The following is a 26,798-nucleotide window of genomic DNA, read 5'->3' on the forward strand; positions in this document are numbered from 1 at the left end:
ACTGCGCTCTGCGCAGGCGATACCCACGTGAGACTGATGGTGATGCGTACAGCGTGGCAGACGATCGCAGCTCTTTTTCCAGCATGGCCCCCCGGATGCACGTACCGACACCGTTCTCTAGCAGGGACTTGCCCCGCTGATGTCTAGCTGCTTTTTATTGGTTCTGTTTTGAAGATGCTTCGGCACCGCACCGCCTCCCCCTGCACCCACCCACAGACACACAATGACCTTCAGTCAGCTTCGTGCTCTCACCAGATTGCCCCCCCCCCCCTCCAAGAAAAACATAGAATTCACGCAGACGAGAAAAAGAAAATGGCAGCAGAAAATGCGCAGCCTACCACTGCTGGATCATCGAGGAGGAACGCGAAAGGATGAGTGGCGCACTGGTTCGACAGGCTATTAGTGTCTCTCGCTGTTTCCGCGAGAGACGAGGCGGGGAGGGGAGTTCGTTGTCGTGGCGCTACCACGTCACACAGGTGTGGCATTTCCGGTGTCGTCCCTTCGCTTCGCAGCGTCTCCCTCCTCCCTCACCTCAAGTCGAGAGGTCCATTCAGTGCTCGTTGCCGCATCTCCTTTGTCCTCCTGCCGCTACACGCGCCTTCTCCTTTCTACTATTCCTCTCTTTGCCGGCAATCAAAATGCGCCGGCCCCGAACTTTGCACATTGTGAGGTGTACCCCCAAATGTTATTTCGCTATCGCTGACTTTTTTTTGCCGTTGTTGTTCTCGTCACCGTGCGCCAGTCCTCGTCCTCTGCACGTACCCTTCGTTCTCCACGAGGGCCCCCACCCCAGACACGAGCCCACCCCTCTCCATCACTTCGCAGCGCCTACTGGGCAGCAAAGAGGAAAAAGAGCCCAACCTACTCGCATTGTGGTACCTGTGCCGAACTACATCGCATATCTGCCCAATGAGCGATTCAGACGATGATGTGGTCATCATTGACTCATCCTCGCCGTCCACCACCGGATCGTCCGGGCGTCTTGGCATCCGTGGCGACTTAATGACGCTAAACGAAAGCAATGACAACTTTGATGACGCGGTGGCGCCTAATGCGGCTGATGCAGTTGCTACTCCGCCATCTTCCACTGGTGTTGCCAAGGTTGGTGTGCCACCACAGGCCACCATGGAGGTTGATGCAGTGTGTCGTGACTTACAGGAGAGGGTCAATGCCCTTCCCCCGCTGCGTACACAGGCGGACACCCAGACGAGCCCCGGCAGCGTCGCCTCTTTTGACAGTGCGGCTTCGTTGCATCGTCGATTTCTTGAAATGGAGGCAGCACTCGGCATTCGTGTGCCTCGGCCTACGAGTACAGCTCCGTCTGCAGCGCGGAGTCTGGTGAGACAGTTTGTCGACTCCTGGCGTGACGCTGCCGGCAAGTGGAAGCGCCTTCGGGGAGAAGGTAAGACGAGTGAGGATACAGAGACGCAGAACGTGAAACACGTGAAGAGAGAGGGAGGTAGCGAGACGGATATCTGGCAGCGTCTTCCTGACTCTTCCTTAGCCCACCCAAACGACACCCCTGCGTGGGCGGTCGGACTTGGAATCGCTTTAGAGCGTTGTCGGGGCCTTCTTGAGTCGCCCATTTACACTGCTGCTGCTCAGCATCAGGTTCAAAGTAGCTCCCTCCGTGCCACTCTCGCCGTGTCCTCTGCAACGGAGGCTTTACCGGCGTTGCCACGGACGCAACCGGTTTCTAGAGCTGCTGTTCCGCCAACACCGGTGGCGGCTCGTGACTCCCCCGCAACTCTACTCTGCGAGGCGGAGCTCATTTGTGCTCGTGAGGGCACAAAGACCCTGTTGCCGATGTATACGGAGCTCCACGCGCTGCGCCGCATGCGGGCCGAGCGAGAGCAGGTGGCTGCACAGACGGTAGTGGAGCAGTTAGAATGGGAGCAGCGTCGTCTGATGGACATGCTGGCCGAGTGCGACGCACAGCTGCAGATGCTCGACAGCAACTTTGTGGATTCGTGCCAGGCACGATTGGCACCCCTGGAGACGCTGCAGGAGCGCATCGATGCGCTGCATAAATTTCACCGCCAGCTCGAGGCCCACGCCGCAGCAATGTGGCCGTTGGCTTCGAAGGATGGAGCAACTGCGCCCAAGTATGCGCTGGTCGCAACAGAGCTGGCAACTCGCGTGCCGCGGCCGGTGGGCCTCGTTGGTGATGCTCTGTCGCAGTGCATGGCGGAAGAGCGCCTTGCATGGGAGAGGAAGTGGGAGGCACTGCAGACTGCGCTAAGTGAGCAAAGGAAACGCAACGCCGAGCTGCAGGCGTGTTATATACAAGCCAATGCGCAGCTGCACACCACTCTGGAGAGGGACAACTACGTGACGAAGGAAGTCTTGAATGCTGTAAAGGCGCAGCATCGAGCGGACACGGAGGCGCTTGTGGAGCAGCTGGGGTGGACTCTCATCAACAACACCTCCGACGTTCTCAGTCTGCGGCACCCGGGCACCAGCGCTACGCTACACGTGAACCCCGCGTACTCGACGATAAACGGCCAGGCGTGCGAGGACATTGCCAAGACTCTGGCAGCTTACATTCTACAGCACGGCGGCGCTACTGCGAAAATGGTAGAACCCGCAGCGGTGTCCCCAGCCAGTGTGTCCGCAGACGAAGCACGAGGCATCGTCAGTGCAGCTCACGCTGGCCGTAATGTTCGACTGCCCTCACCTTTTCCTGATCAAACTTCCCACTGCGGGAGTGGGGCGGAATCCATCGATGAAGTGAGGCTTCAGGAGGCGGGTCAAGGTGCCGTGGAGACAGTCTTGACTGTGACCGAGAAGGAGGTGACGCAAGCTGCACCTTTTTCGCGGAGCGCTTCTGCATACGATGAATCACCTTCTGCGCTGTCATCACAGCGATCTCCTCCGCCCCCCGAGACTGAAGTGACCCCCGTGGCGGAGCCGCCAATGCGAGCAACCTCCGTTTCTATTGACAGGGAGGTGGCAGAGGTGATGCCACAGTTACCCATATCTCCGGAGGCTGCAGCGGAGTCGGTAGGAGAGGGCAACTACCGAAGCAGTGCGCAAGAGCCGTGTGGTAGGGCTTCTGCCGCGTCTGACGACACCAGTAGGGGAGGCAATGGCGAAGATGATCTCGAGGCGTACATGGAGGAGGGCAATAGCGTGGGCAGAGACGAGAAGGACGGTGAGAGGGATGCGAAGGATGCCGAAGAGGATCTTGCGGACTACAGCAGCGTGCAAGCACAGGGGGGTAGTAACAATATTTCCACTCTGAGTGTGTCCGGCAACCTTCCCTTCTCTGGCTCGAAGGGTGACGATGCACGAGCAGCACCAGTGCAGCCTGCTCCGTACGAGTCGTTCTTCTCACCTAGTCAACTGTGGGAGAATGAGGATGAGTAGGCACCGCCTTTGACTGTGTCTTTGCTTGTGTGGATGCTTCCTGAGGGATGGCAGCCGGGAGACCACGCCGGCAGGGGCAAATAATGTTGCTCAAGGCGGGCCTAGTGGGGTGGCCCTCTTCCTCGCCGCTGGCGCCCGTTTCGACTCACACCAAGGCAGGTTTGCCGTGTGGGGCACATCAGGGAAAATCGAAAGAAGGCACGGAAAGCGCTGTTGATGTGACGCTGGCGATAAATACAGTGGGCACGAATCTTCCTCTGACTCGTCTTGGCTTAGTTGGATAGGACAGGTGGGGCCAAAGCCTGTCCAGTCCCATCGACTTCTACAATGGCGTGTTCCTTTGTTTCTACCGCACTGCGAAGAGTACCCATCATCATTATGAGTTCGTGTACGTGTGTCCACCGACGTTCTCGTTGTGCCCTCCCCCTCCCTTTACGCCCAGAACTGGCGTTTGGGATACGCAGCTTCTCTGTCAGAAGTTCGCCCTCATGCTTTCCCACGGTCCACTATGTGTGTGCGTGAGTGTGGTGCTAGGCAACGGACGGTGCGCCCACTTGGCCCTCACTGACCCCTTTCACTTCTTTATGTGAATTGTAAAATACCCAGCACCCTCACCTCTTCCACCTTCCCCTAGCCCCTTCATTCGTCTCTGTGTGTCCCTATTCTCTTATCTTTCTCCACCACCCACCGGTGGGCGCACATGCACACACGCACGCACCAACACTCAATTCCAACGCGATGATGCAAACTGCGGCCGGGTTGGGGAGAATAGGCGGCATGCGCGCAGGACTGTTTCTCGACGCTGCGGATCCTCTCCTGTGGTTCCCTCTCCCCTTTTCCCCACAGACTTCTCTCTCTCACCCCCATTCGATCACTCTTTAGAAGACGACGGCAGTAAATCGAAGTGCGCACGCTCAGCAGAAGCCCGTCAAGAGCCTGTGTGCGTGTGCTTGTGTGCTTGTGCTCTGGCACCATGCGCGTCGTCATCGTTGGTGCTGGTCTTTCCGGCCTCTCACTGGCCGCTTTTTTGCGGCGGCTTAATGTCGACTGCGTTGTACTCGAGCAGGCGCCGTTTCTGCAGGCCAACTACATCGCACCATACACGCTCTTCGCCAACGCGCTGAGCTGTTTTAAGGCCTTTGACCTGGAGCACATCTTCACAAGCAGCAGAATGCAACCGGAGGAGTGCTTCGGGATTCAAGGTGATAGAGGAAATTGGCTGCTTAAAATTTCGAATAGGAATATTCGCCTTCCTGCTCTGGGCGCCGAGGATGTCGTCCCCCTCAGCACCGCACCCCCGGCGAACAGTGAGTCGATCGTCTCGCAACGGTTGTCAGAGAACAGAAAGCAAGAGATGGGGTACGTGCCACTGCGTTGCACCCTACCGGCCTCCTATCTGCGCGAGGCTCTACGGCGCCATATACCAGAAATAAAGTTCTCCGCTCAAGTCATCGACCTTTTGCCGCACGACGGTGTCAAAGGCGGCGTGCACGCGGTGCTCGAAGATGGACGCACCGAGTGGGGCGACGTTGTTGTTGGCGCGGATGGCATATGCAGTACAATTCGGCGCCTTTTGTACCCCGGCGAGTACGTTGGAACCAGTAGCCGCACCCTGGGGATGATTCACATCGACGGGTTCGTGGACTGCCCTCACTGCCCCCCGCATCTCGTGCAGCCCGTGGAGTGCTGGGGAAGAGGTCGTACACTGCAGACGGTGCCTTTCCACCGCTTCGGCGAAAACACTCTCGCTTTCTCTGCAACGCTGCACTCGTCGCCACGGGAGTTGGTGGACCTCCAGCAAGGTATGGATGCCATGGAGGTGCTGCAAGCATTCCGGCATCTGCTTGGTCGCGAATACGCCGGGTTCGGTGGCGAGGTTGGAACACTGCTTTCTGAGGCAAAGTTAGCAGTGCCGACGGAGGTATTGGAGGTGCCTGTCATGCCTAGGTGGTACAACCGCCGCGCTGTGCTTATCGGTGAAGCTGCGCACGGGTCACTGCCTTCGTTTCTCAACCAGGATGCCTCTCTCTGTGTGGAAGATGCCGCTATCCTAGCTGTTGCCTTGTTGGATGTTCCCCTGCAGCGTGATAGCGGCTTCGAGTATGCGTTCCGCCAGTACGAGACGGTGCGGCGCGATCGTATTGAGCGGTACATACGCCAATCCCGCCGCGCTCGAAAGCTCACGTCGATGAAGAACGCGACGTTGCGCAACGCGCTGCTGCGACTCACATCGCCCATCGTTGTGAATCTGGCACAGCGCTGGCTCTCCAACTGGACCTACAGCTCCCAGCAACTTATGGTAGATCCGAAGACTAAGTTGGAGACCGCGTTTCGCTGAGGCGGTAGTGGGAGGGACGCGTTTCATCGCGGCGGGTGCGGGAGTGAGGTGGAGTCCTTCTATGTGGTTGTATCCTGACGGAGCGGTTTTCGTCGACTCGTGCATTTCTTATGTGTGTTGGCATGGCCTATGGCACTCACCGAGAGATTTCTCTCTCTTTAAATCTGCTCTTCCTACTAACTTTACCCACGCTGTGCACTCGTCTTGCTCTGTCCACCTTGTATGTCTGCGTGTAGGGAGCAGACTTCTGAAGTTTCGACGGTGCTGGGGAGAAACGGAGAGAGGGTGAACACGAGGACGATAGGAGGAGGCACCCTTGAGACCTTGTGATATGCGCCAGAGGGTAGTGCGGCCGTTGCCATGATGGAGGAGAAAAAGAGGGACATGTAGCGTACAATATGGCACCGCCGCCGCTCGTCCCACCAGCGTGACACTACTCCAGGTCACAGCGTCTCCTCCTCGTGGGGAAAGATTCGAGGTAGTGAATGTAAGGCTCGTAAGCTATTACAACTCTGCTACAGGTGGATCAGAAGCCACTGCTGTATTCTGGAGACTCCCGAGGGGAGTCGCGTGTTAAACTCGCAGCGGGCTGTGTTGGGTCCTCTCGATACCCTAGCGCAGTCGAACATGGCGAATGTGCTCCCACTCGCCTTGTTCTTCGTATGTCTTTTTCTTGCTGTATCCCTAGTGCTCTCAAAGGAGCCCCGCTCCGTCGAGCTTTGACCATTCGACTCTGTGTCTGTGTAGGCACATACGTCGCACGAGCCTGGAATAGTTGAGCACTCCGTTCTCCGCTCCCCTGCGAGGCAAACGTCCCATCAGCCAAGAAGAGCCACCCGTCCGTTCCGACACGAAGGAGCGATACTACCCACACATACACCCACCCACACACGTAAACACATGAACAGCCGCCGGGTTTCACTACGCCAGCCGCTTAGTTGCCCACCCACAAAGTAGCTACAGGCTTAGCCATATTTGTCGATTTGGAAAACGCACTCACATCACCAACTAGTGTCGCCTAATTCTACCCCGCTCGCTTTGATCTCTTTCCATCGATGGCGTCGACACTCGAGGCTGAGATCGCTTTCCTCTTCAGCGTTGCTGCGCACCTGGGACATTCGTCGGAGCACATTGACGACAATGAGGGTGGCGCCGGCGCTGCTCCTCCTGCATCGTTTCTCACAACGAGTGAGTGTGAGGTGTTGGCCGAGTTGTTGCTCCTCGAGAAGAAGGAGTGCGACTACATCTGCGCGACGCGTGTCGACCCTGCCACGGCCGGAGAAGTGGAGGCCTTACTAGTGGAGAGTCCTTTGACAGCAATGTACAGAGGGGAGGCGAACAGCCCTTACACGCGCTTTGTTCTTAGCTTCTATAGCAGCACCCTGTACGCGCAGGTGCCAACGAAGGTGAACACAATCGCCATACGTCTGTTTCAGCGCTTTCTCTGCGGCTGCCACAGCGAGGCCCTTCAACGCCTTCATCACGGCTGCGGCGGGAGCTCCATGGAGGCGGTCCTGCGCGAGTGTCTCAATCTGGCCGGTAATCTCTCGTCCACTCTGCAAATTGCGGCTCCGTCGCGGATGACGGGACTGGTGATAGGAGAGCTCCACTACGATGTGCAGGAGGTGTCACCACTTGACTATCTCGACGTGCTTTTGCCGCACATTCCATATTTGTCTCAAATGTGCCAGCAGGCCTCCCTCTTACTGCTGGCGCACGAGGAGATGGTGCGTCAGCCGTCTTCCCTTGTCGCACTGTTCGCCATTGTCTTCACCATCCGTAATATGGGGACAGACGATGACGCGGTCGCACTTTTGCTGGCCGGCTGGCCAGAGTGCAGGCAAGCCGCTTTTTACCGCATGAACGCTTTCTTGAACTGCTTCACGTAGTTGGCCGCTGATGTACTCACCTAGGCAGCGGGTAAGCCAGCCACAGTGCGAGGCGGGGTGAGCGCGGTGGGAGAAAACACGAGGCGAAGACGAAAAGGAACTACTGCAGCAGTGTCGCGACGGCTGAGTAAGGAGCCTGCAAACCCCTGTGCGTTTGTGTGTAGGCGTCGCATCGCTCATGCCCCTCTCGAGGGATGCCAGTCAACGACTGTAAAACGAGGACAAATACGGAGATGAGAAATCACACTGACGTCGGAACGAGCCTAAGGCGTCTTGTCTCTCTTGGCGTTGCTGCACCTGTTCTCAACTTGGCTCGTCATCTCACCCACCACGGAGCTGCACTGCTGGCTGGCTGGCATGCAGAAATAGCGTCATACAGGTGATCGTAACTCATCGCTGATAGGTGGTTTGCAGGCGAAAAAATCAGTCGGCTTCTTCTTAGGCGGCGTAGTTTCTCTTTACTGCTCTCGGCTCTTTACCATCGCGCGCTGGGTTCTGCTCTGTGCCTCACTATCCCTCCCCCTATTCCCCCCTATCCCACTCTTCCTATGGGCCAATGAACGTCTTCAAGCGCGCACACACGTGCAGACACGCCACAGTCGTTCCTTCCATTACGTCCCCCTCCCCGGCAATCGACTCTTCGCTTTCTCTCCGACGTGTTCACAGCCGTCACTGCCTTGTGATTCCATCGTCTGTGTGACGTAGTGCACACGCATCGCTCTCACTCTTTTTCCCCTTTGCATTCTCTGAGCTTCTTCTGCACACCTTCTGCCCTACGCGTGACGAGTACAGAATGGAGGAGTTCCACTACGAAGAAGTGCAGCTGTCGGAGATGACACTGGAGGACGGTGTGCTGCGCTTCCCCTGCCCCTGCGGCGACTTGTTCGAACTTCTTCTGGAGGACTTCTTCGCTGGCAACGATGTGGCGCAGTGCCCCACCTGCTCTCTCACAATCAAGGTACTCTTCACCAACGAAGAGAAGAGCTCCTTCCTGGCACAGAACAAGGTCGATGCAGTTTGTGCCGTAGCGGCGTAGTTGTTGTTCGCACTCTAACCGCGCTTTTTGACTTCTTTTGCAGAAGCCTTTTCTGGCGTTCTCCGTTCGCTGCCTCGTTCGCTCTGCGTTTCCGTGCGCGTTTCCTCTCCCCTTTTAGCGCATGATGTGCTGCTCCTCCGCTCGCTGCCACGTGGATGATTACGCCTCCGCGTGTAAGCGTTGAACTCGGATGGCCGCTATGACATGTCTTTGGCTGTGTGTTTTTTTTTTTCCATCTACCCCCCTTTCCCTTCGCTTTAAGCAGCCAACGTGTCTCGCTTCGATCTTATTCTCGCAATCTCCAATTAGTGCACTTTCCTCGAGTCTACCGATGCGCTTGTTCGCCACCTGCAGTGATTTGCACACGTGCCTTCAACCCACGCGAGAGCGCTCACGCGTACGTGTGTGCGGCTGCAGGTCGAGGAGGAGTTCGATGAAAGGAAGTCCGTGCATGCCTGCGTGCGTATGTGTATGGGAGTAGCTGTGGCGTGCGACCGTGTGCTTGGTTGCAGGTGTGAGGTTGCCCTGCTCTCTTCCACTCTTCTGATCCCAGGAGAAGTGCCTGAGGGGGATGCGCTCCATTTTGTCCGTCTTTATTTCCCCTTTTCGTGTCAACACTACCGCGTCGTGTGACTGCGATGCGTGTCTCGTTTGTCTACTGTCTTCTAACTGTTCGTTCTTCTGTTGCCTTTTTCTATTGGCTGCAGACGTAGCTGTTACGTGCAGTGCGTACTCATGGCGGCACCAACACCAGGCGCATCGCTTTCTCCCCCTTCCTCAGCACATGAAGGAGGCGCGCGAGACGAAGACGCGACGTCGCCCTTTCCTGAACCAAAAGAGAGCGGATGAGCTTAACACAGAGACGAGCCTTCGGCCTCTCCCCGAAGATTTCAGGACGTTTGCCTGCGTCTCTGTGTCGCGCATGCTCCTGTGACACCGCCTGCGGTGATGCTGTGCCAGTGGACCGTCCTGGTGTCCTTAAGGGGTGCGAAGATGAAACTGCAGCCAGTCAATAAGAAAAACGAAGGCAAAAATACGCACGTGCAGGGAGTTGCCTCGTCCCGTTATGCGCGCGCATGGCTCTTCGGAGTGTGTGTGTGTGTGTGTGTATGCTCGGTGCGCATACTTAACCCACGCCATTATCGTGCTGCGGTTGTGTGTGCACGCAGGCCGTGCCACGGCGCTCCGCACGCATTCATTTTTCTCTCTTTTTTTTTTTCAGGGAACACTTCCCTGCTGTGGCCTCTCCTCCTCCTCCGCCCACACGTTATTTCGCTTTATGCACAGCTGAGGCGTAGCGCTGGGTGAAATGCGGATCAGGGTTGAAAGGAGTGGCAGTGCGTGCTTATCACTTCCTCCGTCTACTGAAGAGTGTGCCTTCCTCCTCTTTCTCTTCCGGATCTCTTCGCGTCATATGGGGAGCAGCACACTCGAGCTAAGGCAACCACCTCTTTTCTCCGAGAGACACCTGCAGAGGTCCACACGCACTCACAAACAAAGTGCAAAAGAGCCGCCAGCCGTGCAGTGAGCCTCCCCCCCTTTTCTCCATGTTTCGTCGCGTTGTCGCCCACACTGTGGCACCGGCAGCCCTGTGCCGGTATCTCACTGTCAGCGTTGACATCCGCGAAAGCCTCACCAAACCGCTCAGCTCTTTGAAGGAAGAGTGCAAGGGGCAGAACCTTGACTTGGCTGACATGGCAGAGGCGATGAAGGGCGCGACATACAAACTTCAGGAAGTAATCAAGAAGAGCGCCGTCGAGGATAAGCAGTTCAAAGGGAAAGCACTCACGCTGTCCGCCTCACTGAAGGCGTACAACACGCGGCTCGCCAACCTCCAGAACGAGACGCGCTCTATTCAAGCTGAAATTGACGCCATCATGAAGTTGCTATGGGGCACGGACAGGCCGGAAGGCGCCAACTTCGCAACGCCTCCTACGGAAAAAGCACCCAACTCCACAGAAGACTTGGAGGTGGAACCGCCACCGATCACGCGCGCACATGGAGAGGAGAAACCGTCTGCATCGCCGAGTGCAGCGCCTCTGGAGCCCAATGTGGAGCGCGTTGAAGGAGAGCGCGTAGAGGCGTCTACTACGCTTGGCACTTCCTCGTCAGCAGATGCCGGCAAAACGGAGGAAATCGAGGTGGAGACCATCGAGATCGAAGTCGAGCCGGCAGTGCGGGAGGATCCAGTCGAGACAATGAAGGTGACAGACATCACGAAGGAGCTCTATGAGCGTGGCATCAACTTCTCCGACTGCATGGACGCACGGACACTGCGAAAGCGCTATCGCGATGTGCTGAGTGGCAAGATCCCCACTACTGCCAACCAATCATCTTCATCAGCGTCGAAGGGCTTTACGGAGCCGCTGACAGCGAACACCAACCAGCCACGCATGCCTCAGCGGGCGCCTCCTCAGCCAAACCAGTACCAGTACCAGCATCAGCAGCAGTCGAGCACCGACAGCGCGGGCAGCGGAATCACCAACGACCCCTACCCCAACGCGCATCGCAAGATGGTGGATCCAATGAAGTTTGTGTATCAGATCAAGCAGGAGCTTGCACTGGAGAAGGGCATCGACGCAAGTGCAGTCGACTTGTGGAGTGGAAAGATCAAGCTGGATGACAACAAGCGTCTCTACGACTACCCATCGATCCAGAGCTACCCGATCGAGGTGCGACAGAAGGGAGATGTGCCAGCGTAGTCAAAGGGTGGATGCGGCGTCCAGCAGCTGATCTCTCTCTCCCTCTCTCTCTCGGAAGGCAAAGGCAAAGCGCGCGTTTCCTCTGAGTCGACTCGTGTGGTTTGTTCGGCCTTGTGCGCCAGTGTGCAGCGGAGAGAAGCCACGCGGATGTCGTTCAACGAGTGTCACTTGTGTGCGTGTTTTTTCCACTGCTCTGTGATTGAGCAGTGATGTGTTGGATTCCGTGTCGTGTGCGTGTCGTTCACATTCTCTTTTTCCTTTTTTTTTTTTTTGCAAAGTGTGCGCGTGTGAGGGAGGGGGAGGGGCCACCACCGACGGTGGTGACTAGTGAGGCCCTTTTTTCTTCTGTTTTGGCGCGCTCCACTTGACAGGCTGAGGGCACTCTGCTCGCCGGAGTGGGGTCGTCAAAAGCCCTTCTTCTTTCCTGCTACACGGCACTGGTTGGATCAAGGATACTCTACAGCACCACCACGTGGTGGTGGGACAGTGCCAGCGTCAACGGCAGGAGGGCTGTGGAGCAATTTCATGCAAAGGCAGCCGCAGTCGTAGCGGATACGCCAATGTAAGCAAACGACAGAAATTTACTCGGAGAGGCGCATTTCCATTTCCTCAACTCCCCTAGCGCTGCTGCGCCGTACCCGCCTGCATCTCCCGGGAGTGACGTGGGGAGGCTCAATTGCGCACTTGGCGCGTGAGTGTACACGCCGGATGGCGGTGTTCTCAGCGCCCTTCGGCAGCACTCATGCGAGTATGCAAGTATCGACTTCTTCGGAGCACCACATGCACCCGCTCGTCATGCGCATCGGTCGCGTTTACGCCAACTGGTCACTCGCTGGTGGGCTTTGGGCGGAGTCGCCGAACGGGGAAAAACTAGCACCATGAAAGCAACCACCCTTCCGCTTTGCGAAGCTCCTTTCCTGACTCTGGATGACGAGTTTGACAGAGGCGATCATCAAATCAGGAGCAGCCGCGATGTCTCATCGTCCTCATGAGCTCACAGCCACACTGGCAAGAGGCTCCAGTGCCCTGGTTTGCAGTGGTTGCGATGAGCCTAATGCAATGGAGCTGGGACTCGCAGTGCTTCGAAAAGAACTGGATCGGCGAATGCACAGCAGAGCGAGTGTGACTGTTGTGTCGGACTCGCTCTCCCTCCTCGTGCCGCTCAGCGCGCCCCACAACGATGAATGATGACATGCTGAGACGCGTGTGAGCGCCAATGCGGGTGCCTCTGCTTTGTGCTTGTCTTTGGCCATTGTGAGTGGGGGCGCAAGGACAGGGTGGCCAAGCTTGCCGAATCGGCAGTGGCAGAGGCGCCGACGCCGCTTGCATGGATCGTCGATGCGGTCACCCGTCTCAGATGCCAACTCGACATCCCCCCTTACCCGCACGGCAGACGCCACTGTCCTCGTCCTCGGGCAAGGACCCTGGAGACGGCTCGCGTGGATCGAGGCGTGCGGGCGACCCTGGTGTGTGTGTGTGTGTGTGTTGCGCCGAGCGCACAGCAGGGGTGCGAGGGGGAGTCAAAGAAGGGCAGCGGGAGGGGGGAGACCGCTAGGCGCATGACCTGGTGCGACGGCGAACGGTTTGTCCTTGACGCCGAGGATTTCGCCGTGGCGCCACGGGGAGGTGGATGGGCTGCGGTTGTGGATGCGCCTCCTTACCGGCTTGTCCGCTGTGGAGTGGCGCAGGGAGAAGGACTGTTGCTTTCACGGCGCGTGATGTGCACGGTGGAGTCCCTGCGTGTGCCTTCTTGTTGCCGCCGGTCAGCAGTACGAGTGACCCAGTGTCAGCTCTGCATGTGTCCGCGCTCTTTCTCTCTTGGTGTTTTCAGTTCTGTGTTGTGCATAAATGCTCCGTGGTTGCGTTTCTCGGTGTGAGTTGCTGGTGACCTGAGGAGCGCTGTAGGGGGGGGGGGGATGGCGCCAGCGTTAGTTCGGAAGGGCTGTGATTTTCTTGGGGAAGTGACGATGCCGGGGTTCGGGACGGCTGAAGCATGGATTTGTGCGCCTGTGTACCTCCGTGCGCATGAGAGGTGCCATATATGTGAAGAGGCGCAGCTGCCGTTGTGATTTTGACTTCGCTGGCGCATCATATTCTAGGCACGAACCCTGTCGAAACATACTCACACAGGCAGACCGATGAGAGAAACACAAGAGAAGAAAATGTGGCTGGCACGAGTGCACGAGGAGACTGTCGAAGGTCTGTGGCCTTTCATTTCTATGTGCTGAAGGTGGTTTGACACTGTGTGGATCTCATGAATGCCGTGACAGTGGTAGTTTGTCCTCTTATTGTGTGTCACGCAAATGCCGTCGAGAGGGCCTGTGGACCTCATGAAGGGGATAGAGGGCAGTATGGCGGACGGGGAGCTACTTTGTGTAGGTCAGCGTCGTGTCATGCTCCACTTCATGATGGCACACTCTGTTTGTTGCAACTAGGGCTTTCTTTCGCGTCGTTCTTCCCCTCTTTTCTGATTCGCAGCTTCTTCACTCGCTCCTCTAAATACTAGAAGGCAGCGTTTGCTCAGTTTTTATCCAAGCCACTCAATCGTTGGCCTTGTGCTCAGCAGAAGAGGCTGCTCTTCAAGTACGTTAATATCGGTTGACTGGCATGACAGTGCCAAGCGGAATATCGTCGAACACGTTCGACCACAGCGCCCTTCCCAGTGCACAGGGCGCGTCAGGGCCTTACGAGTTCACTAGCACCGCTGGTAGGCATGTTGCCGGCAATCTACAGGGATTCCGTTTTGTGGAGGAGAGCAACAGTGTGGCGCGGTCCAAGCCAGAAGCGCGCGCTTCTACCATTAGTCGTCGCCGCCGCGACATCTGAGAGCTCACATGCGCGTCTGCGTGGGTGTTATGACGAGGTTGGCTGAGTGTTGTGCTTCTCCAGAGCGCTGATTTGTGGCGCTGTCACTCGACACGAGGTTTCACTGGAGACTGCGAAAGACCCCGCAAGGGCGTGCTAAGAGTTTCACTAGCATTTCTCGAGCACGGCTTCTTGTGGTATTGCGTATGCTCGAGAACCTTCTCGAGACCGTCATCGTACGCTTCCCTCTTTCCCTCTACTGGGACGGTTTTTATGCAGTCCTCATTCAACACACGAGCTCAGCCAATGAGCTTGGCTCATCGCGTACAAGCTGGTGCCGCCATTCTGTGCAACAGGGCTTACGATCATGCGCTGATTATAGCGACTCTTTCTACGAGCACCAACTTTGTTTCTCACATCGCACTTCACTCTCTCCTTGCTCTGATATTCCTCTGATCTTCAACGGATCCACTTGCGCGCTGCGCCTGTGACCTGTCGGGCTGCAGCTTTGACGTCTTTCTCTGCTCTGCAGGCCAACACGCAGATAGTGTAACCCAGGCATACCTACAGACACACGACTCTGGCGTATCACTCAACCCGTTACACGCTCTCCGTGTAGTAGATCGTGTAATACACAGTTGTCTCCTGCACATCGGACGAGTCAGCGCCCTTCAAGGGCTTCTGCAGTGGACGTCAAGGTGGCCCTGGAAGCCTCCATCTTTGCCTTTCCTGTTCATTTTCTCTGTTTTCTCCTTTCTGCCTGCATGACACGCACCCATCCACCCACCCACCTACACACACACACACACAAACACAGGCAAGCTCAAGCATAGACACGCTTACGAACCGAGTACAGTGCCAGGACTGGGTGGTATCCCACACAATACTGCACGGGGTCATACGGACATTACTCGCAGGAAAGCACTGCCCGGCGCTTCTGTGGGCCCCAAAGCGTGACGACAGCCACCTTTATTAGGAGATGGCGGAAGAGACCTGTGCAACCGACTCGGGGGAGAAGGTGCTTCAGCGACTTGCGGAGCGGTACTACGAAGCGTACAGGCGAGGCCGCGGCGGTGATAGCGCGCCAACGGTGGAGGTGTCGCTGATGCACATGATGGCGGTCATGGGGGAGCTATCTGCTCTGGCCTTCACGTCTTCGTCAAGCATGTCGCCTTTTGAAAAGGATGAGGTATCGGCGCTGATCGGAAAGCTGAGCATCTCCGTGGCGATGATCGCTGAGGCTTTTCACCTGAATGTGGGGCATTCCATCCTGCAGTATCTTGAAGAGGAGCTCTGCACTACTCGGCTGTCGCAGTGTAGTGCGGACAAGAACGACTGCGAAACGACGGCAACGCTGCCGGGCGGTAGCGCCGTTATGGCCCCGCCGCCGGGCTCACCGGTGTCGGCCCCTGACGCTCGCTCCCCACAGCCGCCGCCAACAGCAACGAAGCGCGAGGACTCGGTTGTGCTCAGCCAGAGACCGAACGATGCCTTCTTCAGACACATCGACGAACTCGCAATGCTGCCGCGAGAGTCTTTCGAGAAGGCCGGCCTAAGGTGGGTGGTGACGCTGCCCAACGGTGCGATTGAAGAGCTGATCCCGAACGGGCGTTGGATGAAAGTACGGTACGAAGAATTTCCGCACTACCTAGCGCATATTGCTCGGTACCGCGAACCCTGTAGGAGTCAGCGGCAGTTGTTGCCTCCCTCTTCTCACTCCACTGGTGTGGTTAGGAGGCAGGCGTACAAGGATCGCACTGCCGCGTACCCGACTAACCAGGCCGCTGCCGACTCTGCTGGGACGTTCGGCATTCCTGCTATTCTCGCTCAGGCTCCAGGCTATGACCCTGATCGCGAGTCAACTCTTTACTCGCCAGTCCACTTCACGGGTGACCTCTTCAGCCCCATGTCACGCGCGGCGGACGTACAAACGACGAGTGTCGTACCCCCAGCTGCGGTGGTGGCGGAGGTGGGCGGCAGTGCAGCTGGCTTTGAACGGAGCACCCGCCCCTCTGTGCAGCACATCGGTCGTCCGTACGATGTGAGCTCGTTTCACGACAAGGTCAATCTGCTCCGTCGTGGGGCGGTGCCAAGCCCGGCGATTGCGCAGCTTGGCCTCACCTTCAGCGTGCCGGACGGCCAACGTGTTGTCGAGCTGGTCAACGATGGCATGCAGGTGGATGTGACCGCTGCCAATGTAGGCGAGTTTCTGCGTCTGCTGGACAACTATCCAAGAGCTCAGGCTCCGTCTGGCCGGGTTCACCGCACAAACAGTGTGCGGAAGATCGACGTAGGCCGGATCATTCCGGATGTCCCTCCCGCCTTCAGTCCATCACACTTCTCACACGGCCTCTTCGCTCCGTACCAGGCGTCGACCTCATCAGTGTACGTAGACTACGACAAGTCGGAGGGGATGCTGCCGCGCTACCTCAAGGAGCATCACGTGAACCCTACCGATACTCGTGGTCTGTACGTGAGTGCCGCACGCTCTTCTGACTATGCCACCTTAGAGCGCATCGTGCAGGAGGTGAAGGTGAATCCCTCTGCCTTGATCAAGTACGGTGTTACCTTCAGTGTGCCGAGCTCGCTAGAGCCGTACTCCACCTCAGAGGAGCGCCGCAGTGGCCTTCACGCCCTATTCCCTTCCTCCGCTTTGCAGCCGGTGCAGCCGGAAGATCGCTTTCACTTTCTTTCTCTTGCTCGTCAGTACTATCCCAACGTCCTGTGAGCGAAGGACAGGAAGTTTCTCCTTGACTTTTACTCGCTGCCGCCCTCCGTCACTACACACCTACGATAACTCAGTGTTCTGCCGTTAATGGAGGACACACCCGAGGCCGGAGCCAATAGCGGAAGAATGAGAAGAACTCATTATCAAATGGCGAGAGGGCTGGACGCCGAGCGGAAGGTGCACTTGTTTTCCTCGTTGAGGGAGGAGGGTAGAAATGCGGCGATAGGTGAGATGTTGTATGGGACGCATGACTGCTCTGCACCTCTTTCCCTCTCCGTGACTGTGCAGCGATTCTCGCGCGCCCTGTGACGATGCTGCCCTGCGTTGCGTACCTCTCCCTCTGCCTCCCGCTGTTACGCTCGCTTGCCCGCTACTCTCTCATTTTTACTCTTTCCTGTGCTTTTATGCACTTTTTTAAATCAAATTCGGCTATCGCGTCGCAGTGCTCTCCTTTGCCCGCCCGCCGCAGCGCACCCCCCTTTGTGTTTTCCATCATCTCCACTGATGCCCCTGAGTAAAGGGCAGACACCACAGCACGTGGTATCCCAGGCATCAACACCCCCCCTCCACTCTCTGTGAGGAAGCCGGGTAACCCTCCCTTTCCTAATGCCGAGCCACTCCTCGTGGTGGCAGGGCCGCGTACCTGCGATGTGGGGAGGCCCGAGCGAACTGTCCCTACGGATATTAGCGCTCAGGTCGAGCGCGCCGCCCTGCCCTGCCCGCCTACTGGTGTGGGAGGCCTGGGGCGGGGGTGGTGCTCCGGTAACTGGGTCGGGTCGTTTTCCTGGCGCGTGTGTACGGCTGCATTGCACCACGCGATGTGCCCCCTGTGACAGACGGGGTGGGGCGTAGCGCAGCGCATCTCGTGTGGCAGTGAATGGGACACGTTTGAGGAGAGGCATCGCTGAGAGTGTACCGCCTCGCCCTTCTTTTGCCCGCTCCAGTTCTCCTAAGAGATCTGAGGCAGCTGCAATGTTATTCGAATTTGTTTGACAAGGTCAACTTGCCGATTGGCCAAACTTTGTGAAGGGGCTCGTGCCTTATGTGTATGTCTCCGCTGGCACTTCGCCTTTGTTGCCTCCCAGTTTCTCATGTGGTGGAGTGCGGCGCTGAAGAGAGGGAGTCGTGCACACGCGCCTTTGTTGTGGTGTGTTGGCAGTGAGGCGCGATCATATGCACCCGGATGGTGCACGTGTGCGCCGCCAAAAGAGGAGAAAACGCACACACATAGTGGAGAAGTGATTCAGGATGTGCGCGTACGCGTGCGCGTGCACACCCAAGGGAGAGCAGTACACCTGCTTAGCTGTCTTCATGCAATGTGCGCAGCGACCCAAGTCTACGTCTACCGTTGTGTTTAGCGCCTTGTGTGGTGTGAGGGCCGTGGATGGCATGGCGAGTAGGTCTCATGGGATTATACTCGCGCCTCATCACAATTGCTTCGAAGCGACTGCGTAGAATGTCGTCCTTCTCGATGGTTGCGCACCGCACCGCCAATGTTTTTCACGACATCGTCTTTTAACGCTTTCTTGGTGATGTGCCCCCGCACCTACACACATACACACACATGCATACACACCCACGCATACACGTGCATACACGGTCATGGCCACAGAGACGCGCTCTCCTACTCGTTTGAGTCAAGGCTGGCGAACTTGTTCTTAGCTTCTCCCCAGGAGCATCTCTCACGCAGACATTTGCAAACACGCTTACGTGCGCAGAGAGCGATCTGAGCACCGTGACAGCGGTTACTGGGCGAGAAATTGGTGAGTCGCACAAACCCCCTTCCCAGTGCACTGGTGTGTTTCAGTGCTCGCACAGACCATCGCTTGTTGTCGCTCTTATTTGGATTCAGCAGGCCCTCAGGCGCTGTATGCGTTTAGTGATCGCGCCCGACTGCACGCGTCGCTCTCCCCACTTTAGACTCTCTGCAGTGCACCGCTTTGCACGCTCTTGACACCGTCCAGTTCGTGTACCCCGGCGGCAAAGCAGAAGAACACCAAACCGCGACCACAATGAGCGAGGCAGACAGCCTGTGGCTCCAGAAGAGCATAACCCTCCCTGACCCGATCCCGGAAGAGGCGGACACGGCAGAAGCACTGGCACCAGTGCTTGTCCCCACAACTGCTGTCACTTCGACGTCCACCGCTACCAAGACGTCCCAGGAGGATGCCATTGCGCCTCCTTCCCAGCCCAACATGGAGAAGAAAGCCGCCGCTGGAAAGGAGATGGACTTGACAAAGATGGTTCTGGACACCAGCAGCCTCTTGCGCGCGTCTGTGCAGCGTCCGTCAATGCGGTACCCGAATCGGACTTCTGTTTCCCACTCCGCGCTCATCTCTGCACAGGAGTACGATGAGCTGCGTGCGCGCTACACACAGGCGAAGCGGGAGCTGCTGAAAGTGTCAGACATTCAGAAGGACCTCGACTTCGCCCGTTTTGAGCTCACGCGCTCCCAGGAGGAGGTGAAGCTGCTGCGCGAGAGCAACCACCACCTCCAGCAGGAGATTGGGGACTATGCGCAGCGGATCGAACGGGAATACAAGGCGCGCATGTCTCTTGAGGCGAAGATGTCGACCGAAGGCGTCACTCGCACTGAGGAGGTGGAGTTCTTGAAGAGGTCTATTGACAAACTGCGCGAGGAGAACGCGAAGCGACTCGACGATATGGCAGAGCAGCAGGAGAGTGAGTGCCAAGTACGGCTGCAGTCGATGCGTGAGGAGCTGGCAGGCGCGGCGGAGGAGATGACGCGACTCGCCGCGGAGGCGAAGCAAGCACAGAAGGCTCGCGAGCTGTCGGAGTCGAAGCTCGCCACCACACTTAATGACTTGGAAAAGTCGTGCGCTGAGGTGAGCGACTGCAGGTCTCGAATCGATGCTCTACAGAAAGAGTGCCAGGCGTTGGAGCAGCAGCACCGCAGCTTTGTGCAGCAGCAAGAGAGGCTGAACGTGACGTACCTCGAGGAGCAAAAGGCGCTCAACGAGGAGCGTGTGAATCAGGTGATGGAGTCAAAAAATACTGCTATCGCAGAGCTGCAAGAGGAGCTGCGTCTTTGGAAGGAGAGGACGAAGACAACGGCTGAAGAACTGTCTGCGGCACGCCAAGCGGCAGGCCAGCTGCAGGAAGACGTGAGGCAGCTGACAGCCGATCGCGTCAAGGAAGTGCGGTGCCTCACTGAGGAGCATCGTCTTGCTCTGTGCGAGCTCCAGCTCCAGATGGAGGCGGCGGTCCGTGAGGCGCGGGGAAGTAAGACGTCCATCGAGGAAGAGGCTCAGTCTCTACGTCGCCAGCTTGCACAGGCGTCAAGTGAGCTCTCCACCGTAGCTGGCGTGCTGGCGCAGCGGGAGCGACAGCTTGCCAAAGCAGAAGAAGAGCTTGTGCACACCAAGGACCGATGTGTCGCGGCAGAGCAGGACAACGCGCAGCTGGCGAGCGATGCGCAGCTGAACGCCGAGGCGGCCGAGGAAGCCGCGGAGCGGGTGGAGCGGCTGATAAAGCAGAACCACGACATCGAGGAGGAGTTTTCGAAGGACATACGCGATGCCAAGGAGCGCATCCGTACCTTGGAGGTGACGTTGATGCAGAGCAAAGACGAGCTCTCGGAGCTACGTAAAGCGCAGATCAAATCTGCTGACGACGGCCTCGCCTCGACCCGCGACCTTCGCGCACAGACGGAGGCGCTGATGGAAGAGTGTACGACGCTCAAGGCCCAGGCAAGGGAGCACCGTCGCTTTGAGGAAATGGCGCGTGACTACCGCCAGCGCTTCGAGGGGGAGAGGACGAAGGTCGCCACACTTGAGGTAGAGCTCAGCGCTGCCGTCGACAGGTGTACGGCGGTGGAGGCGAAGCTGGAGGAGCTGTCGCGTCGCGTCATTTCGCAGGCAGCGTCGCGCTCGCCGATGCAGTCCCTGCACACCAACGCGACGACCGCGTCGCTCTCCCGCCATGGCAAGAACCGCAGTGTCTCCTCTGGACAATCGTACGCAGCCACCGGCGGTAGCTCGATGAAACGTGCGCGCACTGAAGACGCACGCGTCTTTGCGATCAGTGGGTTTGATGGCAACGACGTGCTGCATGCGGTGAAGCAGCTGCCGAACGTGGCGATTGCGGAGTGCAAGTCAAACATGCCTGTGCCGTCCAACCTTACCCACCTCATCACGAATGGCCAGCTCACGATTAAGCTTCTGACGGCGCTTGTGCGAGGCTGCTGGGTGCTGCCCGAGTCGTACGTGGTGGACTCTTTGAAAGAGCAGACGTGGCTGCGTGAAGAGAACTACGGCTTCCAGCATGAGGAGCCACCACTGCTGAAGAAGCGCATTGCCCTCACAGAGCTGTTCATGTCCTGCAAGCATTACAGCACCGCCAGCCTGCTGCTCAAGGAGGGTGGTGCCATCTTCGTCGAAGACACGGAGCAGGCGGACATCGTTCTGTGCACCAACGCTGAGGCGCGCAACATCAAGAACGGGTGGAAGTGGGAGAAGATGGTGGAGATGATCTACCCGCTCAAGATTCAGTAGCTTCCGTGGACAAAGACCACAGATGTCGATGGAAGGGCACCGCACCTCTGCACCCAGAAATCGAGGAGTTTGTTGGTCTTCTCGCATTCTTTGCCGTCATTCTGCCCACTCCTCTACCCGTGCCGCTGCGCAGCGAGCTCTTTCTTCACTCGGACGGCGTCGAGCGCAGCCTTAGAGTATATGTCGAGGTGTTTCTTTATTTTCTTTTCAGTCGTATTGCGATTGCCTAGACTCTTTCCCACCAGACCCCTTCACACACACACACACACACACGGTTACTCACCGCGGTATCAGTATGGTTGTTGTCTTGTCATAGACACGCCCTGTACGCGGTGGCTGTTCACACAGCTGTGCATGTTTGCGGGTTTTTGATGAGCTTGTGAGTTTCATAAAGTAGATTTCTTTGTGTTCTCATGTTTCTTCGTTTTTTGCCGGCCTGTATGCGTCGTCACATGACCACCGCTGACGTGATTGTTTGTGTGTTTCGTGTTTGTCCAGAAACACTGAAGGAAGTGGAAGGGGCACTACCAATGCCGTGTGGTCACTGCGAGGGCGTTTTCTCCTGTCTTTGCCCTTGTCATGCAAGCGAGTCTCTGCGAGTGGACTACTACCACTCGCTTAAGCAGCCTTTGTCCGAACGCGCCAACACTACTCATGTCACAGTACTTCACTTGACGTACTCCACAGTGGACCACACACCCACACACACACACACACACGCATTACGCTGTACTCGTCGTGATTCTTCCATGACATCCTCGCAAGATTAATGTTTTACTCTTCTCTGCACGTAGTGGTGCAGGTGAACGAGATACCCCGCGCCTTTCAGGTATGTGGGAAGGGTGTGAAGCAGCATTTAAGTGTTTAGGCACGATGCTGTGATGATGGAGTCACGCAACACTATAAAAGAGGCAAGAATGCTCTCGGCCGCTAGGAGAACTTGAACGCCGCCTCTGCTGGTGGAGAAGTATGCAAGCTCATGTTGTTGGCTATGCGGTGCTGCACTGAGATATTCCGCTGCTCTCGGCGCCTTACCCCTCTCCTCGTCTACACTTTTCACCTCTGTCATACCACCTTCCCCCACGCCTGCACGCATACTCGCAACAACGTGCACGCCTCACATGTCACCGGGTCTCTCTGACACCCCTTACAGTGGTGATGTAGTGAACTTCGGGTGCTTTTCTTTTCTGTTTCCTCGCGTTGGGTCTCGTAAGGCGCTCGACAGTTTGGCTCGCACGCATCTTCGCTAGAATGATGTCAGCCGATCAAAAGACGAAGGTTAAGGCAACTCTCCAGGATGCGGAGGAGCCAGTATCGGAGCAGATAGGAGGACAGGTGCCCATTTTCAAGCTGTTTCGCTATCGCTCCCCTGGTGAGTGGTTCGCCGTTATTGTGGGTAGCACTGCGGCCTTCTGCTCCGGCGGTGTCACGCCGCTTTTTATGTACCTTTTTGGACGCATGACGAACAATGCTTACGACGACGAATTGGCACCGCAGCTGACGCGCAACTATGCGATGTTGATGGCGTGCGTTGGCATCCTCTCGATGGTGCTCGTCTTCATCAAGACTGCGACATACCAGGTGACTGCCACGCGCCTGGTCGGCCGCATCAAATGCGCCTACTTCTCTGCTGTCGTCAACCAGGACATCAGCTGGCACGATGGCCGCAAGCCTGGTGAGCTCATTTCTCGTCTGACTGGAGACACACGCGTCGTCCTCAACGGCATCAACGACCGCTTCGCCAGCTGGATTGAGAACCTCGGCACCGGCCTCATCGGCATCACTTTGGCATTCATTGCGAGCTGGGAGCTGACGCTTCTTATAATGGGCTCCTTTCCACTCATTGGAGCGATGGTGTACTTCCTCTCTGCCGCGTCAGCTCGCCACGTGTCGGTGACACGCAAGCAGTACGCGAGGGCGAGTGCCATTGCTCAGGAAGTCATGCAGAACATCAAAACAGTGCAGAGTTTCAACCGGGAGATGCACGAGGTGGAGCGCTTCTCAGAAATGGTAGTGGGGTCGCGCAAGGCGGGTATTAAGAAGGACTTTCTCGTGGCGATGGCGGGCGCTTCCGTGATGGGAGTCATTCTGTGCGTCATCGGGCTCGCCTTTCTCCTCGCTGTGTACCTTGTCCAGAGCGGCCGCGCCGACGTCGGCTCCGTTGCGGCAACCTTTCTGACGGTGATGAACGGCGCCATGGGTCTCGGACAAGTGTTTCCAGCCCTCATGTCCTTCGTAGAGGCGCGCGCAGCAGCGTACCCCATTTTCACGACCATCGATGAGCAGCCGGCAATTGACCTGAACGGGCCTGGCAAGGAGGCGACATTTCAGCGATGCATTGAGATGAGGAACATCACGTTCGCCTACCCGACGCGTCCAGATCAGGTCATTTTCAGAGGCTTAAGTGTCGAGATTCGCAAGGGCCAGAAAGTTGCGTTCTCTGGATCGACAGGGTGCGGCAAGTCGACTCTCATCAGTCTCATTCAGCGCTTTTACGACCCCACAGAGGGTGCTGTCTACGTGGACGGGCACGATCTCCGCGACCTAGACCTTAGGTCGTGGCGCAACCGCATCGGCATCGTTTCGCAAGAGCCGAACTTGTTCTCTGGTTCAGTGCTCGACAACGTCCGTATGGGGCGACGCAGTGCCACCTTTGAGGAGGTAGTGGCGGCATGCAAGCAGGCCCACATTCACGATATGATACTGACCCTGCCAGATGGCTACGACACCAACGTTGGTGCTCTGGGCAGCCAGTTGAGTGGCGGTCAAAAGCAGCGACTCGCTATCGCGCGTGCCGTCGTGCGTGGTGCCGACATCCTCCTTCTGGATGAGGCGACGAGCGCGCTGGACCGAAAGTCGGAGGTGGAGGTGCAGCGTGCCATAGACGATCTCACGCAGAATAGCAAAATGACGGTGGTCACGATCGCACATCGAATGGCCACCATCGCAAAGATGGATTGCATCTACTTCCTCGACGGGTCGCGCTACGGTGGCAGCTCCATTGTTGAGTGCGGCACCTATGAGGAGCTCATCCGCATGAACGGCCGCTTCGCCTCGATGGTGATGATGCAGGATACCGCCATGGGAAACTTGCGCACTGTGGTGCACGACACAAGCTTCTACCTCTATCCAGGCGCTCTCGACGAAAATGCCGGTGATAGCGTGTCGAGTGTCGATAGTTACTGCAGCGATAACTCGTGGGACTCGAACAGCAATGGCTTCTACGAAGAGGACGACCGGTGGAGTCAGTATTCCAACGTCGACAATGTCCCCTTCGAGCACCGAACTGATTGGGAAGAGCGGAAGACGAGCGTGTCGATGTGGCGCATTATGAAAATGACGACGAGTCGCTGGTGGGCGATTGTACTGGGTTTGCTAGGCTCCATCCTCACGGCCATCGTCTTCCCTTGCGTCGGCCTCACGATCTCTCAGCTGATCAACAGTCTCGGTAACTACCGCCAGACGCAGGACAAGAAGCACATGCAGAAACAGGCAGCCCTCTACGCGATTCTGCTCATTCTTTTGGGCGCTGTCTACTTCCTGGGGGCTGTGCTCACGGGTTTCTACGGCTACGTCGGCGAGTACCTCACCTGTGAGCTGCGCTCGCTGCTGTTCCAGCGGATTCTTCGACAGGACCAAACCTTCTTTGACATGCCCCGTCGAGACCCCGGGGGATTGACGACCCTTCTCTCTGGCGACTGCGAGGCAGTACATCAGCTGTACGGCCCTACCCTCGGTTCCCGTCTCAGGTCTGTCTGCGCACTCGCCGGCGGCATTATAATTGGCATTTTCATGCAGTGGAAGGTAGCGCTCGTGTGCCTGGCCACGATGCCGCTGTTTGTTGGCAGCATCGTTGCGCAGCAAATCTTCTTTGCTGACTCAGAAAAGGTTCGCGAGAGTGGCATCGACACGGTAGTGAACGAAGCACTCGGCTCTATACGCACTGTCGCCTCCTTCAACATGCAGAATCGGGTGATCAAGAGATACAAGCGGATCATCAACATCGCGGAGCAGACTGCCGAGCGCCGCATCGTTCTCATTAGTATTCTCACCGGTGTGACGGAGATCACACTGATGGGATCGATGGCTCTCTCGTTTTGGTATGGCGGAACACTCATTGAGAAGAACGAGACCCACTTCAGCAACGTGTTGGTTGCTGCAATGGCCATCACTATGGGTTCAACGCTGGCGGGTGCGGAGGCCGGCAGCTTTGCGACGAAGCTGCGCGATGCGCGGGACTCGTCGAACCGTGTCTTCACTGTTATTGACCGTGTGCCGGCGGTGGACAGTTATGAGTACGGCAAGGTGAACTTCGAGGAGCAGGTGGGTATCGCATTCCACAACATTAGCTTCGCGTACCCGGCGCGTGAGGGGGCAAAGGTGCTGAACAACGTCTCTCTCAACTTTCAGGCAGGCTCGTCGAACGGTCTGATGGGGCAGACGGGTTGTGGCAAGTCCACCATTGTGCAAATTCTGGCTCGGTTTTATCCTATCTCGTCGGGCACGGTACTCATCAATGGCCAAGATCTCAGCTTTCTCGACCTTGTCACGTGGCGCGACCAGCTCAGCATTGTACTGCAGGAGCCCTCCCTGTTCAGCGGCACCATCCGTGACAATATCAAGTACTCGTTGCCCGATGCCACGGAGGAGGAGGTCATTGAGGCAGCAAAGACCGCTTGCATCCATGACGACATCATGGAGATGGACAACGGCTACGACACGGAGGTGGGCTACCGGGGCCAGCAGCTCAGCGGCGGACAGAAACAACGCGTGGCCATCGCCAGAGGCGTTATCCGCTGCCCAAAGCTGTTGCTGCTCGATGAAGCTACCAGTGCCCTCGATAGCATAACAGAAATGCGAGTGCAGCGCAACTTAGACTTGTTTCAGCGGCGCTTCAATGTTACCACGATCACCATCGCGCATCGCCTCACGACCATCCGCCACAGTGACCAGATTGTGCTTTTGGACAGTGGCAAGATTATCGAGCGTGGCACGCACGAGCAACTCCTGGCACTGGGGGGTGAGTATAAATCTCGATGGGAACTGTCCCATGCTTGAGGAAAACGAACAGGTTGTGCCCTCCTAGCGAATGGTGCCGTCTCTTTCCCGTTGCTGTTCACTGGGACCGTCCCACGCCACTGGTCGTATTGTTTTACTCGGTGATACGTGTGTTTGCTGTCCTTTTTGGGCTACGCGCATGGATGCGTGTCTGGGTGTTATTCGTTGTCTCTCGCCGTCGTCCAGCTACCTACTTCCTTTATTCCTTGCCGTGCCTGCTCATTTTTGCACGTGCCGTTGTCCTCTGTGTCGTTGTGTCTTTCTGCTCCTCCTTGCGGGACAGGAGGAGGGGCACCATTTACTACCGTGGGACTTTGTGCACGCGCGACAAAGACGGCAATGGGTACGAAGGGCAAGAG

At 57.2% G+C, this 26,798-nt stretch overlaps 8 protein-coding genes across 8 annotated transcripts; all 8 read left to right on the forward strand.

The window, feature by feature from the left end:
• Nucleotides 1–1,269: 1,269 nt before the first annotated feature.
• On the forward strand, nucleotides 1,270–3,369 carry LBRM_26_2530 (conserved hypothetical protein; the record flags this gene model as incomplete). The annotated part of the gene is made up of 1 exon (XM_001562432.1): nucleotides 1,270–3,369. The coding sequence occupies one exon, from the start codon at nucleotides 1,270–1,272 to the stop codon at nucleotides 3,367–3,369; it is 2,100 nt and encodes a 699-aa protein (XP_001562482.1).
• Nucleotides 3,370–4,342: 973 nt separating this feature from the next.
• On the forward strand, nucleotides 4,343–5,707 carry LBRM_26_2540 (conserved hypothetical protein; the record flags this gene model as incomplete). Its single annotated transcript, XM_001562433.1, has 1 exon — nucleotides 4,343–5,707. The coding sequence occupies one exon, from the start codon at nucleotides 4,343–4,345 to the stop codon at nucleotides 5,705–5,707; it is 1,365 nt and encodes a 454-aa protein (XP_001562483.1).
• A 1,055-nt stretch (nucleotides 5,708–6,762) lies between these two features.
• Nucleotides 6,763–7,596, forward strand: LBRM_26_2550 (hypothetical protein, unknown function; the record flags this gene model as incomplete). Its single annotated transcript, XM_001562434.1, has 1 exon — nucleotides 6,763–7,596. The coding sequence occupies one exon, from the start codon at nucleotides 6,763–6,765 to the stop codon at nucleotides 7,594–7,596; it is 834 nt and encodes a 277-aa protein (XP_001562484.1).
• A 793-nt stretch (nucleotides 7,597–8,389) lies between these two features.
• On the forward strand, nucleotides 8,390–8,632 carry LBRM_26_2560 (conserved hypothetical protein; the record flags this gene model as incomplete). The annotated part of the gene is made up of 1 exon (XM_001562435.1): nucleotides 8,390–8,632. The coding sequence occupies one exon, from the start codon at nucleotides 8,390–8,392 to the stop codon at nucleotides 8,630–8,632; it is 243 nt and encodes an 80-aa protein (XP_001562485.1).
• Nucleotides 8,633–10,179: 1,547 nt separating this feature from the next.
• Nucleotides 10,180–11,334, forward strand: LBRM_26_2570 (conserved hypothetical protein; the record flags this gene model as incomplete). The annotated part of the gene is made up of 1 exon (XM_001562436.1): nucleotides 10,180–11,334. One exon carries the CDS (start codon nucleotides 10,180–10,182, stop codon nucleotides 11,332–11,334), a length of 1,155 nt encoding a protein of 384 aa, XP_001562486.1.
• Nucleotides 11,335–15,118: 3,784 nt separating this feature from the next.
• Nucleotides 15,119–16,867, forward strand: LBRM_26_2580 (conserved hypothetical protein; the record flags this gene model as incomplete). Its single annotated transcript, XM_001562437.1, has 1 exon — nucleotides 15,119–16,867. The coding sequence occupies one exon, from the start codon at nucleotides 15,119–15,121 to the stop codon at nucleotides 16,865–16,867; it is 1,749 nt and encodes a 582-aa protein (XP_001562487.1).
• A 2,012-nt stretch (nucleotides 16,868–18,879) lies between these two features.
• LBRM_26_2590 (conserved hypothetical protein) lies at nucleotides 18,880–21,381 on the forward strand (the record flags this gene model as incomplete). Its single annotated transcript, XM_001562438.1, has 1 exon — nucleotides 18,880–21,381. One exon carries the CDS (start codon nucleotides 18,880–18,882, stop codon nucleotides 21,379–21,381), a length of 2,502 nt encoding a protein of 833 aa, XP_001562488.1.
• A 1,251-nt stretch (nucleotides 21,382–22,632) lies between these two features.
• LBRM_26_2600 (ABC transporter-like protein) lies at nucleotides 22,633–26,439 on the forward strand (the record flags this gene model as incomplete). Its single annotated transcript, XM_001562439.1, has 1 exon — nucleotides 22,633–26,439. One exon carries the CDS (start codon nucleotides 22,633–22,635, stop codon nucleotides 26,437–26,439), a length of 3,807 nt encoding a protein of 1,268 aa, XP_001562489.1.
• Nucleotides 26,440–26,798: the final 359 nt, after the last annotated feature.

Source organism: Leishmania braziliensis, chromosome 26 (genome assembly GCF_000002845.2).
Source record: "Leishmania braziliensis MHOM/BR/75/M2904 complete genome, chromosome 26".
In the NCBI taxonomy this organism is placed as follows: Eukaryota; Euglenozoa; class Kinetoplastea; order Trypanosomatida; family Trypanosomatidae; genus Leishmania; species Leishmania braziliensis.